Raw genomic sequence first — 14,679 nt, 5'->3', positions numbered from 1 at the left:
AACCCACATTTGTAATAAACGGTAAATTTATTTGACATTTCATAACCACTCTTGACGGTGCTAGAAATATTTAAGTCAAATGCAAAATCCGACATCTGCATCAGATCGTAACACAACAGTATTGTGATTAGTTCGTTCTATACAGATTTTGAAAAGATAAATTTTTGTCTTCCAACATTTAACAATAAAAGCTTCAGAAGAAAATTTTCTTTTCCTTAAAAATTAAGATTCGATGCAGATGTCTGCGTTTGCATTAAATCGACTCATTTATAAACACTTTGTATAAATTTAATTCATTCTATTTTGCGAGTATAAATATGAAAATTCTACAATATGGTAGAGTAGTGAAGTTTTTTGAATATGTATTTGCTTACAAAAAAATTGCAAGGACTTAATAAGCCGTTTTGGAAAGCCCAAATTAATTTTGAACCGGCGCATCCACCATTTTTTCGATTTCAGAAACTTTAAATGTTACCAAAATCTCAATAGACTAATTTTAGACAAAACAAACTGAAAACTTAGAGACAATGCTTTCGAAGTACATATTAGTACAGTAAAGACAAAGATTGAAGAACAACATTAATTTATTAATTAAAATACATCCAGACTGATAAAAAAATCTAGCTATGTCATTATTTTATCATAATTTTCCGTCTTAACGCCCAGCGGTATGTCCATTAACATCCAAAGCTCCATTATGATTCATAATGCTCATTCTATGGAAATAATCCCCAAGAGACTTAAAGATGTCGGCGGGATTGTGGCTCTCAGTGAAGCTCATGCCGCGATGGGTGGCAAAAATATTGGGTGTTGGACCAATACCATAAGCGCTGGTCAAAACGACAGCCAAGACAACAAACAGAGCGAAATATTTCATTTTGAACTAGAAAAAAAAGTTTTATGACTACAAAAAGTTGCAAATACTCACGATGTGGTGGGTTCAACGTTGAGGACACGTTTTATTCAGTGGTGGCAGAAGTCGCTTTTTATATCCGAGCTTATCAATTTCGAGAGTTGTAAATACTTCAGAAGTTATATTTCGGGTTATTAGTCTATTTGTTTTGCTATCAACGTATTGAATATTACATTCCTGTGAATTTTTCAAATATAAACTTTTTTGTTCCCACCGGAACACGTTGACTGAATTTCAACCAACCTTTGGCCCGAATAAATAATCTGTTATAATGTAAAATCATTAATTTTCCAATCACGTGGCATCCAATTTTAAGCCAGACTCTGTAGACAAAGCATAAATTGGATTATGTATTTATTTTCTATATCCAAAAATGTTTGAAATATTTACTGACGCTCTTGTATGGGAGGATTTATTAAAGTGATAACGAGGTGAACAATCCGCCCGGATTCAGTAATTAAAAACCACAGCTCATAATAATAAATTAAAGCACAAACAATTATTACATTTATTGCATTTTGACACAATATTCAAATTAACAATAGTACAATATAAAACAAATAACAAAACCTGCTAATTAAAAACTGAGATTTATTTTGATTTTGTCAAGAAGGAAAAATATAAAACACTTATTATAACTACATTCGTTTGCCTATTCAGGTAAAATCTTCCAACGGTAGCAATAGGAATTTACAACTATTACAGGTTTTGTTTCACTTTCTGACATGAATGTTAGATGAAGGGGATTTTGGCCTGACAACAGTGACAGCGACACGTTCGTGTCGGAGGATTTTAACACAAACACTAAAACCATTGATCTCACAGCGAATTATCTACAGCTTATGCGATATGTATTTTACATATGTATAAACATTAAAATTAATCACATTTTGTGATTATAAATTCGAGAAGTTGGTTCCACTAGGTTTGGAGCGGGTTTTTGGTGGTGGTTCCAGAGGAAAAGACAAAAAATTGTCTTTTTCCTGGAATTCTAGGGTGAACTAAGTAAATGTCGCACAAATGTAAAAGTCTTGGTCATATTTGTGCGAGATTTTTACCAAAACCGTACCTAGTAGTCCTAGCACCTAATTATATTTCCGTAGAAAACTAAAATTTTTTAAAAAAGAGTCTCTTGTGCTCTGGATTCCATATCCGTTTGAGCAGTCTCAGTCACTTTAACTTCCGGTAAATCAAGATTTTCAACAACCGTCAACGAAGACTTTGATAAAGACCTACTGCTAATTTTTGGCGATACACAAGAAGGTCCATCGTTAACAGGAGTACAAACCAACGACTCACAAGTAGTATTTTTCTTCTTCCTCCTGTTGTAACAAGCGCCAGCATCACTTAAATCGCTATCAGTGGAAAACTGTTCCACTTCATCATCAGTACTATCTCTGTCTTCTTGGAAAACAGAATCACTGGTATACGACGCCATGTCCAAGTCTGTATAATCAGCACCTAGAGAACTATTACAACTACTGATAGACGCTAACGGTGCTAGACGTGGAATTAAATTCGGTGGTTCGGCGACGCGGTCGTACAAAGCGCGATCACTCCCACAAGGAGAACCCCCAGGAGTCGGCTGAATCACCTTGATGTCGATCGGATAGTAAAAATCGTAGATTTCGAGAAGCGGCGATGATTGGCGTCTGCGACTTTTTGATTTGTGACCTGGCAGCACTGGAAGGCCTAGAGCGACGGCGGAGTCGCGACGTTCCAAGTAGGAACTTCCTGAAGACGAGCAGGTTATGTTACTGGGCCTCCTCGGAACGTCAAGATGTCTGTGAATTCAAACGAGTTACATGAATGCGGCGCCTGGCATATTGATTAACATTCTTTGTGCAGCTACACTAGTCACGACTGATTAAACAAAGAAAAGATGGCATTCATCACGAAAACAATGCCAAGAGATGAAGAACAAACGTCTACTTAATTGGTAGCGGTCGGTTTTGAATAATTCTGTTTGCTTTCACGAACTACTAAAAATTCACATTAAAGTTCCCCAAGTTTTACGGCAAAGTTTCCTGCTGGGCCACGATAAGCGAAGGAACCCCAACACAAACAAACGGTAATTGAAAATTGAGAAATCTTACCCGTTGTAATAGACATCATCGTACAAAGATCGATCTTCTTCAGGAGGCGAGTCCTCGTCAATAAAACACGGCAGTCTTGAGTGCGTCCTTGTGGGTGGTTCCATCAAACTACTATACCCTCCCACCGACGAGAATCTTGTCGTCGTTTTAATCCAACCTGGAGGTATACTTGAAGTATCTAACGATCTCCTTCCACGTCTCGGATTTAATTGTTGGTAAGCCGTCGCTTCGAGGACAGCGGCTAATTGGCGTTCTTCTTCTTCGACTTCGGCAACCGCCGCAGCCGTGAAGTCAGGATCTTCCAAGGCCTTTTCAGTCTTTGATTTGGATTTATACAAAACGAGAATTACCATCAAACCAAAAAAACCACCTAGTGTAGCTGCAATGCGAACTCCGGTCATAACATCATATGAATCGTAAAAGACTCTTTCTAGTTCTTTTCGCTCCACTTCTTTTGGATCGGGTGTTGTTGAAAAAGGAGGCAGTACTGTGGTATTCTGTAGCGAGCCATTTGGCTCCGCCGCCATCACGTCCGTTGGGGCCCTGCAAGAAAAAAAAAGTTGAAATGTTGATTATTGAATTAATTAAGTTCTTCAGCGGTTTTACGTTAAAATTCATAATCCACTTGCGCTCCAGACATGTTGAAACAATTACGTCTAACTAGAATCAGAGACTGGTATTTTGCTGCTTTAAGCTGCTTTATAGCATCAAACGTAACTCTCTGTAATATGCACGTGGCTTTGAAATGATTAATAGTCTGCTCGCTTTAATAATTTAGTTGAGAGTACGTAAGTATTAGTATTAAAGCTTGCTTGAGGACACTCTCCTGGAGTAATTAGCAAAAACACGCAGCAACTGAAATTTATAGTGCACATTTAGCCTCAGAGACCGTACGAAACAATGATAAAAAATGCTTCTTTTCACGTGTATTTATTGTTTTTTTGTACCCGCTTCGCAGGCTGTCTTTATAAATAAACGTGAAGAATATTTTTAGTGTGAAAACAGCTATAATTTTCCATCAAGATTCGACTGAAAGCCGCATTAACTATATCGTTTCTGCGTAAAAACGGCATAAAGTGGCTCCACTTCATCGCTCTCAATTTATCAAATAAATCAATAACGAAAAGAGCCATTAATTCCCATCAGCAAATGTAGGTGGCAGAAATAATTTTCCTCGGCCATCCTTCATTTCTTGATAAGCCAAATACGAACTCCCCCACTAAATAATTTCAGCGCACATGTCGGCAAAAACGTTAAATTATGAAGCCGAGCAACTTTTTCTCCGGTAAAGTATTGACATAAATCAAGAACATAACTTATGAATTTCCCACTCCCCAGCGAAATGCGAGGCCAAAACCATTGTAAAACCGGCGTGAAAGAAACTCTAGTTCAAGTGGGATCCCACAGGTCTCGTTTCGCCAATACCTTTCCTAAATTATTCTCTTTATATCTTTTTAGAAGCCTTCTTCTCCACTAAATGGCCCGTAATTTTAAATATCCGCTTAAAACAAGAATTGGGTTTTATGCACTCGCCAGTTGTCTCAAATCTCGTTGTAATTGCCCCAAAATGACAAGTTCTCTGCAACTTTTTCTTGTCCTGGAGGCTTTTAAACTTGGAAACTTTGCCATTAAATTAATTTCCGTTTTGTGGCAGTTTGATGCAAATTTTAAGCGGCATTTGTTGAACGAGTGTAAAGAGATTTTAATTCAATGAATTTCTGGTTTAATTAAGCTGTGAACTTGGAGATGACGGTTTTTCGATGAAACGGAACATAAAAGAACGTATTTTTATTTTGCTGCGAGCGCCGTGTGCCTTGGTGGCAGCTTTTATGGAGGAGGAACACGCGATATTAAAAAAATGGTGGAGGATCCGGGAAAACGCCCTTAACTATTTTCAAGTTACCCACAGTTGTAGGCGGGAACTTTAACTTTAGCAGCGGTAAACTGTAAGGTGGATGTGGCGTTTGAAGGACTGTTATCAGGGTTAAACGGTAATTATATCTTTTACATATTGAGAAGAGAATTTTATTCGCCAACCTCCTGGCCACTGCATTTTATCACCTCAAAACATCCGGCACTGTCAACAATGAATTAACCAAATAAACCACCGAAATGGCACAAACACAAAAATTCTAAAAATAAATTATAAACATTTCAACATACTGCAAACTATAAAATGAAGGTTATCCATAAACTGTTATTATTAGATTTCACAGTACTCTCATCGACACGTGTCCACAACCTGAAGAATCCCCTAGGAAATGGCATTGTCAATTGTAATTTGCTCCATTCCGAGTTTGATTTTAATACCTGAAATAAAATCGATTCATAAAAAATGTATAATACAATACGTCCGTCTGTTGGAAATCTCATGTTGTCATGACTACGACGTCTGAAGCGTCACGACGCAAAACATGATGAACTGACGCCGTGGTAACCGTCAAGGTTGCAGCGGATTTATCGAAGAGAAATGAAAAATGTTTACCGCTTAATTTGATGTGTGAAATTGTTCGCTGGTTCTGACCGAAGCCAAAATGAGAAACAAAGTTTGAAAAGTTTACTTTGTGCGAAGTTTAAACGGGTTCTAAGTAAGCTGATTGCAAACGGGGGAGCATGGGAGTTGTTTGAGGTTTTCAGAAAGAAACTCCGGGCTTGTTTTACATTTTTCCGTACAAACATCTTCGTTCTATTTCTAGATTATACAGATATTTTTAAGTTTTCCGTACCAAATAAACGAATGGAAATAGTTCGAGTCTTTATTGTAAATTCTTGTTCAGATAAGTGTGGAATGAGAGAAAAAGATTGATGGTAATGTTGTTTTTCACTTTAGGTTCCTGTTGATCTACAATCGCATATAAAAGTTTCTTATTGTTCTTTCTTGTGCAGAGATTTATTACAGATTTCGAGTTTTTCGGAGATTCGTATCTGAGAAAAGTTGGATGAAAAACAAGGACATAATCTAAACTAAACTAAACTTTTGAATCACATTTGGGATAAATAAACTCGGGCAAAGTAAAAATGACCCACCAAACTTAAATCTGAGTTTTTTTTTATTTTCGTTTGATTGGTTGCATTGACTAATTACAAACAGGACCAAAAATAGGAATGTGCAAATTTACTAACACACCATCAACAATTTACTTAGATAAGGCAGCTATATTTACCAAAGAACTTATTTATAACTTTCTGAGAGAAAGATCTGTTTGAATTCAATTGGGTTCATGTGCTCCTGGCGGAATTCCAACCATTCGTCTAATTTGATAACAAACTGAGGTATTTTAAACCTCTGGAGGAAGAAACAGTCATTGCAATAATTCTACTTGATTTTTATTTTCAGAAAAATTTTCATTGTTTGAATGACCTAGTTCAGAGGCTTTAAAGACAACCCAATTTTAATGAATTATTTAAAATTAGGTCGCCCCAATTGCAGTCACAGATCGCTGCTACTTAAGGTCTTTTGTGGTCTCAATCAATAAAGAACAATTATCTTACCAGTCAAACAGACAGCTAATGGCTTTATCTCTGATTAACGAGGTAGCTTTCAACGATTGGATAAATAATAGAGTCGCTTCGGGGCACATTTCGAAGATTAACAAAGACCGTCTTACCTATCATATTCAACCGATGAGAAACGACATAATCAAAATCTTCCTTCATATCAGCATCCAGATTAGAAAAGCACTAAACTCTCCCACTGTTTCTACCCGGACTTGAGTAACAAAGCACCAAATAAGTTTCACAAAAATTCACCGTTCTTGAACACATTACTATCAAACTGGCAAGATCTATTTTTAGTATTTGTAATTGAAAGGATGGGCAATACGTAAATCACTAAAATAATTTTCTCGTTCTATAAACATCACACATTTAAAATAATCTACACTACATTGTTTAAAAAAATGGAAAAACTCGTTACATTGTGCAAAATTTTCGTTTAATTTGGTTTCTCGACGCCACTAATTCGAATCATACACTTGGTTTTATTGTCCCAAATTTGAATTCTTCGGCCTTTCTTGAAAAACATGTTCATTTATTTCGACATGACAGTCACTACTGAGAGACGGCGGCGTCACGGCGCAAGCGTCTATAATCGAACGACGGCAAATATTAAACACACACCTACGTTCTACAGCTGTGATAAAGCAACAAGCTAAGAGCCGTATTCTTGAACCGTTCGAGTTGAGACGTATACGAGTCGTATACGCGTTCTCACCGGTGACTTGACGCGAACGCTCGAGCGAGTCCGATCAAGACCGATGAAATCCTATACGTCTCGATTCGCACGGTTCAAAAATACGGCTTTCGCTCGGACTCGAGCGTGCGAATTTAGCGTTCGCGTCAAGTCACCGGTGGCAACTCGTATACGACTCATCTCGTGCGGTTCAAGAATAGGCCTCTAAAGCCGGCAGGATGCGGGAATCAAGGAAATTTGGGAAGTTTTAATATACATAACAAGTTAGAAGATATGAGAAATGATGGGATGTTTGATAAATTATTCATTTTTGTTCGATGGTGGGAAAAATGGGGCTGGGGATCATTGGGAGCTATTTTTCAGACTAACGAGATGATCTATTGTGGTTTCAAGGGGCCCCGAAACGGCTTGAATTTACAGAGACTAGAAAATTGGGTTCTTAGTCTGGATGTGGAGTGGAAATATGGACAGAGGAAATTCTAAAAATTCATACTTCATAGGGCCTGCTCTTGTAATATTTTGTCTCAAGTTTTTCCACATTTTCCAAAATTAAATAAAATTTATAAATTTTTTATTTAATTTTCATTGAAAAAAATTACGTGAGTAAATACTATAGACAAGTTGTATCCTTCCCTTTTTTTCTGCTTCTATTGTAAGCCCCATTTGTAAATTCCCAAAAGTTAATAAAGACAAAAAAAGTTATTTTAAAATTAAATCCCAAAACAATAAATTAAAAAAATAATAATTGAATCTACATAAAATGGGTACCAACAAATTCCCCATTTTTTTTTCTTGCTTAGGAGACCGACTCGTGATGCGTCTAATAATTCACAATTCACATCTCTCATTACCAGGAGAGCAGAATCTTAAGAAACATGAAAAACCAAAGAAGGATTCTAGTCTCCTCTCTTAATAGATGGCACCACAATCGCTATACCTGACAGCACGTTGACAGTTTTCATCTGATTTTGACACACACTTAACCTAATTTTTTGGCGGTATTTTTATTTTCCATCATGTCAAATCAGCTCGAAAAATACAACAATGATCCTCGAACACCCTGTAAGTACGGTGATAAGTGTTATCAGAAAAATCCCGAGCATCTGAGTAAATTCAAGCACCCTCCTAAGACTAAAAGAAAGGTAATTGGAATTTTCTTTTTGTGGAAATTAGTCAGAATTTGTAGCATCATTCGAAGTTGTTGCCGGCGAAAAGGGCCAAACTGAGTGAAGACGAGGATGATCTGCCTGATTCATCAGAAACTGGGGAACAAAAAAATGAGGAAACAAAGAAGGAATGCATCTCGTCAAGCGATTCTGAAGATGAAAAAGTACCTGAAACTCAAGCAGATGAAGAAAAACCTGAAGGAGCTGAGTCTCAACCAGCTGAAACAGAAGAAATTCCCTCAAATCAACCCTTTAATCCCAAATCCTTTATAAAATCTCGTTTTTTGGTTGACCCCCCTGCCGATTTTTACGACTTTTGGGACTACTGTAAAGAACTCAAACCATCATCGCCCACTCACGCTTTTAAAGACGTTGGTTTAGAGCTTGTAGGTCCTTTTGACGTTCTTGCTGGTAAATTCAAGAATGTTAAAAGATCCCCAGAGGAATACCTCAAACATTGGCGCTTTTATTACGACCCCCCAGAAGTTCTCACTGTTATAAAAGGTGATAAAACAGGCTACCACATTGGGTACTTTTACGACTCCCCTGAGGAAGCCCCCTCATTTCTGGTCAGCAACCACGGGACCAAAGATGGGGTGTTTACCAAAATGGGAGACAACTTATTTGCTGCTGTAAAGTAAGATTCACCCTTATGGTCGTTTTAACACCCAACAGTTTGTATTTAGAGGAAATAAAAAAAACTGGGGACCCTTTCAAGAAGATGTTTGTGGCAAAACTTCAGAATTCTCTCAAGCAAAAAGCTGAAGAACTCAAAGTAAACATGTCAAGTCACAGTAAAAATATGAGGGAACGAGAGTTCAAAGTTGTGGCCAAAACTTTTAACAAAATTGGTCTTGTGGTACCTTACAACAAGAAGTAGCAACCCTCTTTTGTTGAACCTTTAACTTTACTTTTTGTTCTAGGACTCAATTGGGCTATCGCGACTTGGCAATGGAAGACAAGGATCTAATGACTTTATTGACCAAGTTGCAAAACGCGGTTCCAGAACAAAGATCTAAATTTTTATCAGACTTACAACCTGTCCTGACCTATGCAAACATCGCTTTAGATGAGTGCGATTTTGGCACTGGCGTCAAACTCGGCTGGCAGCTTCTCTACCACGGAATTGACAGTCTGAATGCTACCATAGCCCAGTTCTTAGGCAACTCTTACCGGTTGTTAAACAAAGAAGCTTTTGCTAAAATCGCAGAAGCTCACATGAAGAACCGGAAAAAGGGTGTCAACTTGAGTATTATTTAAAACTAATAAAGAAAAACGTTTATTTGATTGTTTATAATAAATATTCATCCAGACGACCCAACTTTCAATCCATCAATTGTCTTTTTCATCATCTGACCGGTGTAAAACGAGTTGAAATCCAATCTGAAAAAAATTCGTTATTTTTAGTTGTTTGGCGGGTTTCTTACCAAAGGAACGGGAAATCGGGAAATCTTCAAGGGACAACTTTAGGGGATATTTACCTGTATAATAAATTAAAGAGTCTGTCGTGTTCACTGCTATCCCGGTTAAGATCGCTGATTTGATCAAGAAGATTAACCAGAGCGACTGAAAACTGTACGTCAAACAGAGAGATCTGGTCTTTGAAGCTGGGGACAGCTTCAGGGGGACTTTGGTCGTGGAAGGCCTTCTCGTTCTGTGGAAATCAAAATTATTAGTGTTTTTAAGGGACAGGAGACGGGGTGATGATGGCAGCCAGAAGGCAGCGCTTGATGAAGTTTTAATTGCCTGTCTCTTGATTCTTTACCTGTTTAACTTTCCGACGTACAATACTATACAAAGAAAAGTGGGTTTTCATGCTAGGCCAACTATCAACGTTCTAAAGCTCAAGCTGATGACACGATCAATTATAAAATACCTGATTGAATGACTCATACAATGAGTTTGGCAGTGAACCGAGTTCAGCTTCCACAAAATATCGCTGCGTCCGCTATGAAAGAGCAAGTGAAAAACACAAAATGAATAATAACAAAGCTATGCACAGTGCGCCACATTGCGAAAGGGACCCATTTCTCACCTGCATGAATTGACAGAATTGTACGCAAATCGACAGAAGTTTCATGACGGTCCTCAAAATCGGCGGAATTGTAAGCATGCAGTCTTTCAGACAACTGTTCAAGAAGTCGCAATGGCAAGCGAGAATTTCGTCGACATTGTGCACCTAAAACAAAAATAGAATTGGCGCAGTAAACAATTTTACTACCTTTGCTATCTTCTGCAAGAAAAGACACCAATGCGGCTCGATAACTTCCACCATCATGTGGTACTCGAGATTCTGGACACAATGCAGCATCCTCTGGCGCAAAGCAAACGCGGTTCTATAATGTTGCGCGTCTTCAAAATGAAACTTCTTCGCGACTTTGTTGCATTTCCAAACTTGGCAGATCATTCTTTCCACGTATTTGCAGTAGAAAAGGTGTCGGAAAAGCATTTGGTACCGAGCCAATGACTTCCTGTTCAGAATCAGAGATAACGGCCAATGAACCTCGTAACTGAAGGCGAAGGTGTCGATAACGTGGAGTTTCTGGCGGTCATGAGACGACCAATAGTCTAAAAACGTGACTTAAAAAAAAGTACCGAAAAACCACTGTCGTACCTTGCTCTAAATTAGTTTCAATCATTAGAATCTTCATCATTTGGAATTGAAGATCATACGGCAAGATCTCGGCGCGCAAATCGTCTTTATAGGGATCGCTTACGGCACTGGAGAGTCGTAGCGCCAAATCCATCAAAGACTCGAGGCGACCATGGATCACATCACCAACATCTTTACTTAGTTCTTTCTCGCAGAGCGTTAGGAAGGTGACAATGAAGTCGCCTTGGTCCAAAAGGAAGTAATGTTTGACTGATTTCAGGCGCCCCAGTAAGTCTTTCTCTTTCATTACCAAATCTAACAAAGTTTGACTCGCGAATTTGTAAGCGGTCTCTATGGATTCAATGTACTCTTTTCCTTCGATTTTGTACAAGATGGGGCGGATCTTGTTTTTTACTGGCTTCCCACATTGTCGGATTACATTCAAGTATTTTCCGGCTTTGAGTATTATGTCGGCGACTGATTCTAGGAACTTTGGGATTTTTTCTCTTTCTATGGAATACTTCTTGTCCCAATAGTCGGCGGAGTAGTCCACAGGCATGTCCTCTTTTTGGATGACTTCATTGTCTTTCACGAGGAACTGCGGAAATAAAGGGGTAACGAGCGGGACCCTCGAAGTGCCTTTTTTACCTCACTGATGGGATCTGAGATGATCCCGCGGTAAATCCACATCCCTAACATCTTCATGTATGGCACACACGCGGCCTCCATCAAGTTCACACATCTTTGCTGAGTCTTCTCATCACCAATAGACCCAATTATGTGGTCATGAAGCAAACTTAAGACTTTTCCCCCTCTAGCGTCAGACTACAATGCGAAACACATAAGAACTGGTAAAACTAAAATTGATCTGAACCTTGCTAATTGTTGAAGCTATGTTAGCTGTAAGACCTAAGGAATGCAACCGTTTCTGCATATAAAACCACAGCTTTTGCAAATTCAAATTGTCCCCCATAAACTCATCTTGCAACTGTGTGACATAAATCTACAAAAAAAATTACAGTGTGTTTGCAAATCTTAATACAATCCTACCAAGTGCTCCTTTAAAATCGCGCCCATCTCCTCCGCCAAAGCGTTGTTGACTTGCCCAAACTCAAACCTCATCTTCTCCTCAGTGAATCTCTGAATGACTGAATAATGACTGGCAATTGGTAATATCTGTCTAACTAATTCTTGTAGAGGAAGCGGGACGTTATCATTGATTTTAAAGCTCCTGGGACCATACAAATCATTGAGTTCTTCAGCCTCAATGTAAGACCCTGGAAGCCCAATCAGTACATTTAACAAGTCCTCAATTAGAATATTCTCTTGGGAAATCGGTGGGACTGTTGCGGTCAGAGTACTGAAACTTTGCGACGAAAAATCCCACGATAAAGTCGGGCGTCGTTGCACCCACGAGGTCATCGACGGTGTACTAGCTCTAGGAAGTGTAGAAACATTTAAGACGCTAACATGTGAATCATTTGACTTCTTCAAAGCTTCTCGTCGTAACCGATCTTTAACCAACGGAAGATCGTCTCTGGTAATTTCAGTTCTTTGCTCAGAAGCGCCGTGTTTTGGCGTTTTCGCCAGCATGTTCTTCACGCTTGAATCTTGCAAGATTTGGTACATGAGCTTGACGTAAGACCCCAGGCAATCTACGCTGTTGGACAAAATTAGACTAAGAAGTTAGAACACCCTCCCTTACTTCTTTTCCTTCAGATCCTCGTATTTCGCCAGGAAAGCTTCAGAGTTTTTAAGATCTTCAGCGATCCGTTGAACGTAACTTTGAATGGCCACTTGAGAGCCCGAACATTCTTTACCGGTGCTATTGTCTATGCTTTTTTGTAGGGTGTCGACGAGGCGTTCGGGTGAGTTTTTTCCACTAAAAAAGGAATAAAAAATGGTGGCAAAAAAAGGAAGGGCTCACCCTAAGGATTTTAATAGTTCCGCAACCAAATGCTGCAGTTTGAATTCGCTCATTTTGAGATTTCGAAAGATGTGTCAGTTTTTACCTCAAACATTTAAATTAAACGGGTTCTGTCATTTTTATTTACTTTGACATAACCTCAAAGTTTTGAAAAAGGAGTGGGGTTTTGATAGTATAACGTCCCGAAGCGCGCGAGATTTTAAAAATAATTGTTATCTGCTTCCACATTAGCATGATTGGATTTGGTTTCATGTTATGTCTAGAACTCTAAAGAATTCTATTTTTATACTTTTAAGTTTTAATTTTACAATTTATTTATTCTTTTTATGCTAGAAACATAAAAATAAAAGAAACGAATTTGTTGTAAAAGACATCCAATCGTTTACAACACAAGTTCAAACTTTCTCGTCCAAGAACCAGAGACTTGTTAGAGGGCAATCGATATTTAATTCCGTTTATTGTGTTGGGCAACAGTTATTATAATCATGTAATCAATCTATTTGTAGAGATATACACAAACAATAGAGAAAGCGTCGCCTGTCTTTAGGGCCAGCACGCAAGTGTCCGGACAGATACTTGAATAATTTATACGATAAACGTAACTTTAGTATTACACTTATCGATGAATGTTTATCAGTATTGATCATTCCGTTCGTTTTATTTACAGAAACATGCGAATCATGCAGAAACAAAGAAAAGTCAAATAAATTACTAAAGTAAAGTACCTAATTGATAATATGATAATGCAATACAAACGTGTCAACTTGAACACAACAAGCATTACTCATTCTCATTAGATTCTTCCTATTAAGTACATCCGGTAGTCATATTTGGTAGTCCAAATAAAAAACTGTTGTTTGAAGTTCAACATTCTATGAAGAGACTACGAGTCTCAGCAGTAGAAAAATACACACTACATTTTAATTCTAAAAATTTAAACCTTTTTGAGAAGCTCTTGTATATGAGCACACAATTTTAAAATCTTCTTGAACGACTATCGCATAATTTCACCCAATAAAACAAAAGATACTGAGTCCTAAGTTACGCCAAAAATCCAGAGCTCGATCTCTTTCAATTGTGCGTTTTTGTTAACATCTTATGAATTGCTTAAATTAACGAAAAATATACAGGGTAGGTCAACGAAAACGAAACAGAGGCGTTTTAAGCCATTTACCCGTAGATTTTCAAAAAACGCCGAGACGGGTCAATTTTGGTTGGGAGGGGGAATACAACACACGTAATTATACCTTTCTACAGACAACCCCTTTTGAGGAGTGAAATTAATTCCTTTAATTTTTTAAGATAGATATAGAACATTTTGGAAAGGCCACACATTTTAATATCATTTTCATCCCTTTAATGGAAAATGGAACAAGACAGGTTGGGTTTCCCACCGTTTTCTTCATTTTGATTTTTGAAAAACGTAGTTATTTGCGTTTATTTTACATATGATTTACACTAGAGTAAAACTGATCCCATCAGTTTGTAGCGCTCGTTTTCTCTTAATGTACAAAAAAATAATAATTTTATAGCTTCATAATTAAGAGCGATTTTGGGCCGGAACACTAGTGTCCAATAAACAACAGTTTTGAAGATCTGACCAATTAACGAGAAGTTTTGATCGAGGTGGTGGTTTGGGTGCGTTTTTTGCTAGAAAAACTCCTTTGATAAAGACAATGCGGACCAATGAACGAATTCTTTTTTGCGTTGCAATCCGATTTCAATCTCATTCTCCATTTTGCTACGAAGAAAGGGCGAATCTTTAATTTTTATATCCTCTTTGACTTCTGTT

General features: G+C 37.9%; 3 protein-coding genes and 1 long non-coding RNA gene across 5 annotated transcripts; 1 reads left to right on the top strand and 3 right to left on the bottom strand.

The window, feature by feature from the left end:
- Window positions 1-566: 566 nt before the first annotated feature.
- Window positions 567-1,028, bottom strand: LOC148169736 (uncharacterized). Its single transcript, XR_015770616.1, has 2 exons — window positions 929-1,028; window positions 567-883 (listed from the first exon to the last, which is right to left on the bottom strand). It is a non-coding gene; the product is annotated as an uncharacterized LOC148169736 (long non-coding RNA).
- Window positions 1,029-1,407: 379 nt separating this feature from the next.
- Window positions 1,408-7,151, bottom strand: LOC148169735 (uncharacterized). The gene is made up of 3 exons (XM_088043839.1): window positions 6,618-7,151; window positions 3,010-3,552; window positions 1,408-2,697 (listed from the first exon to the last, which is right to left on the bottom strand). The coding sequence occupies exons 2-3, from the start codon at window positions 3,534-3,536 to the stop codon at window positions 2,031-2,033; spliced, it is 1,194 nt and encodes a 397-aa protein (XP_087899965.1). The 5' UTR covers window positions 3,537-3,552; window positions 6,618-7,151; the 3' UTR covers window positions 1,408-2,030.
- Window positions 7,152-8,161: 1,010 nt separating this feature from the next.
- Hpf1 (Histone PARylation factor 1) lies at window positions 8,162-9,649 on the top strand. Its single transcript, XM_088043408.1, has 4 exons — window positions 8,162-8,343; window positions 8,388-9,004; window positions 9,043-9,243; window positions 9,291-9,649. Exons 1-4 carry the CDS (start codon window positions 8,218-8,220, stop codon window positions 9,625-9,627), a joined length of 1,281 nt encoding a protein of 426 aa, XP_087899534.1. The 5' UTR covers window positions 8,162-8,217; the 3' UTR covers window positions 9,628-9,649.
- Window positions 9,634-13,057, bottom strand: LOC148169733 (gamma-tubulin complex component 2-like). Of its 2 annotated transcripts, XM_088043406.1 has the most exons (11): window positions 12,888-13,057; window positions 12,666-12,842; window positions 12,011-12,620; window positions 11,835-11,963; window positions 11,609-11,785; window positions 10,982-11,558; window positions 10,589-10,935; window positions 10,403-10,546; window positions 10,244-10,315; window positions 9,849-10,021; window positions 9,634-9,750 (listed from the first exon to the last, which is right to left on the bottom strand). In XM_088043406.1, the coding sequence occupies exons 1-11, from the start codon at window positions 12,938-12,940 to the stop codon at window positions 9,672-9,674; spliced, it is 2,538 nt and encodes an 845-aa protein (XP_087899532.1). In that variant the 5' UTR covers window positions 12,941-13,057; the 3' UTR covers window positions 9,634-9,671. The 2 variants fall into 2 exon arrangements, with proteins under 2 accessions (XP_087899532.1, XP_087899533.1); XM_088043407.1 differs by lacking the exon at window positions 10,244-10,315.
- Window positions 13,058-14,679: the final 1,622 nt, after the last annotated feature.

The sequence above is a fragment of the Gnatocerus cornutus genome, chromosome 8 (assembly GCF_029298725.1).
Source record: "Gnatocerus cornutus isolate USDA-ARS CGAHR chromosome 8, icGnaCorn1.1, whole genome shotgun sequence".
NCBI lineage: Eukaryota > Metazoa > Arthropoda > Insecta > Coleoptera > Tenebrionidae > Gnatocerus > Gnatocerus cornutus.
This window is presented reverse-complemented; position numbering and strand designations above follow the sequence as displayed.

Excerpts from the sequence above, each read along its gene's own strand:
- LOC148169735 (XM_088043839.1), bottom strand. The coding sequence starts at position 3,536 with ATGGCGGCGGAGCCAAATGGCTCGCTACAGAATACCACAGTACTGCCT. Across the intron at positions 2,698-3,009 it reads GATGATGTCTATTACAACGG|ACATCTTGACGTTCCGAGGA; the intron begins GTAAGATTTCTC and ends TTGAATTCACAG.
- LOC148169733 (XM_088043406.1), bottom strand. The coding sequence starts at position 12,940 with ATGAGCGAATTCAAACTGCAGCATTTGGTTGCGGAACTATTAAAATCC. Across the intron at positions 12,621-12,665 it reads GAGGATCTGAAGGAAAAGAA|CGTAGATTGCCTGGGGTCTT; the intron begins GTAAGGGAGGGT and ends TTTGTCCAACAG. Across the intron at positions 11,559-11,608 it reads TCTCAGATCCCATCAGTGAG|TTCCTCGTGAAAGACAATGA; the intron begins GTAAAAAAGGCA and ends TTATTTCCGCAG.
- Hpf1 (XM_088043408.1), top strand. The coding sequence starts at position 8,218 with ATGTCAAATCAGCTCGAAAAATACAACAATGATCCTCGAACACCCTGT. Across the intron at positions 9,005-9,042 it reads AACTTATTTGCTGCTGTAAA|TTTGTATTTAGAGGAAATAA; the intron begins GTAAGATTCACC and ends AACACCCAACAG. Across the intron at positions 9,244-9,290 it reads GTGGTACCTTACAACAAGAA|GACTCAATTGGGCTATCGCG; the intron begins GTAGCAACCCTC and ends TTTTTGTTCTAG.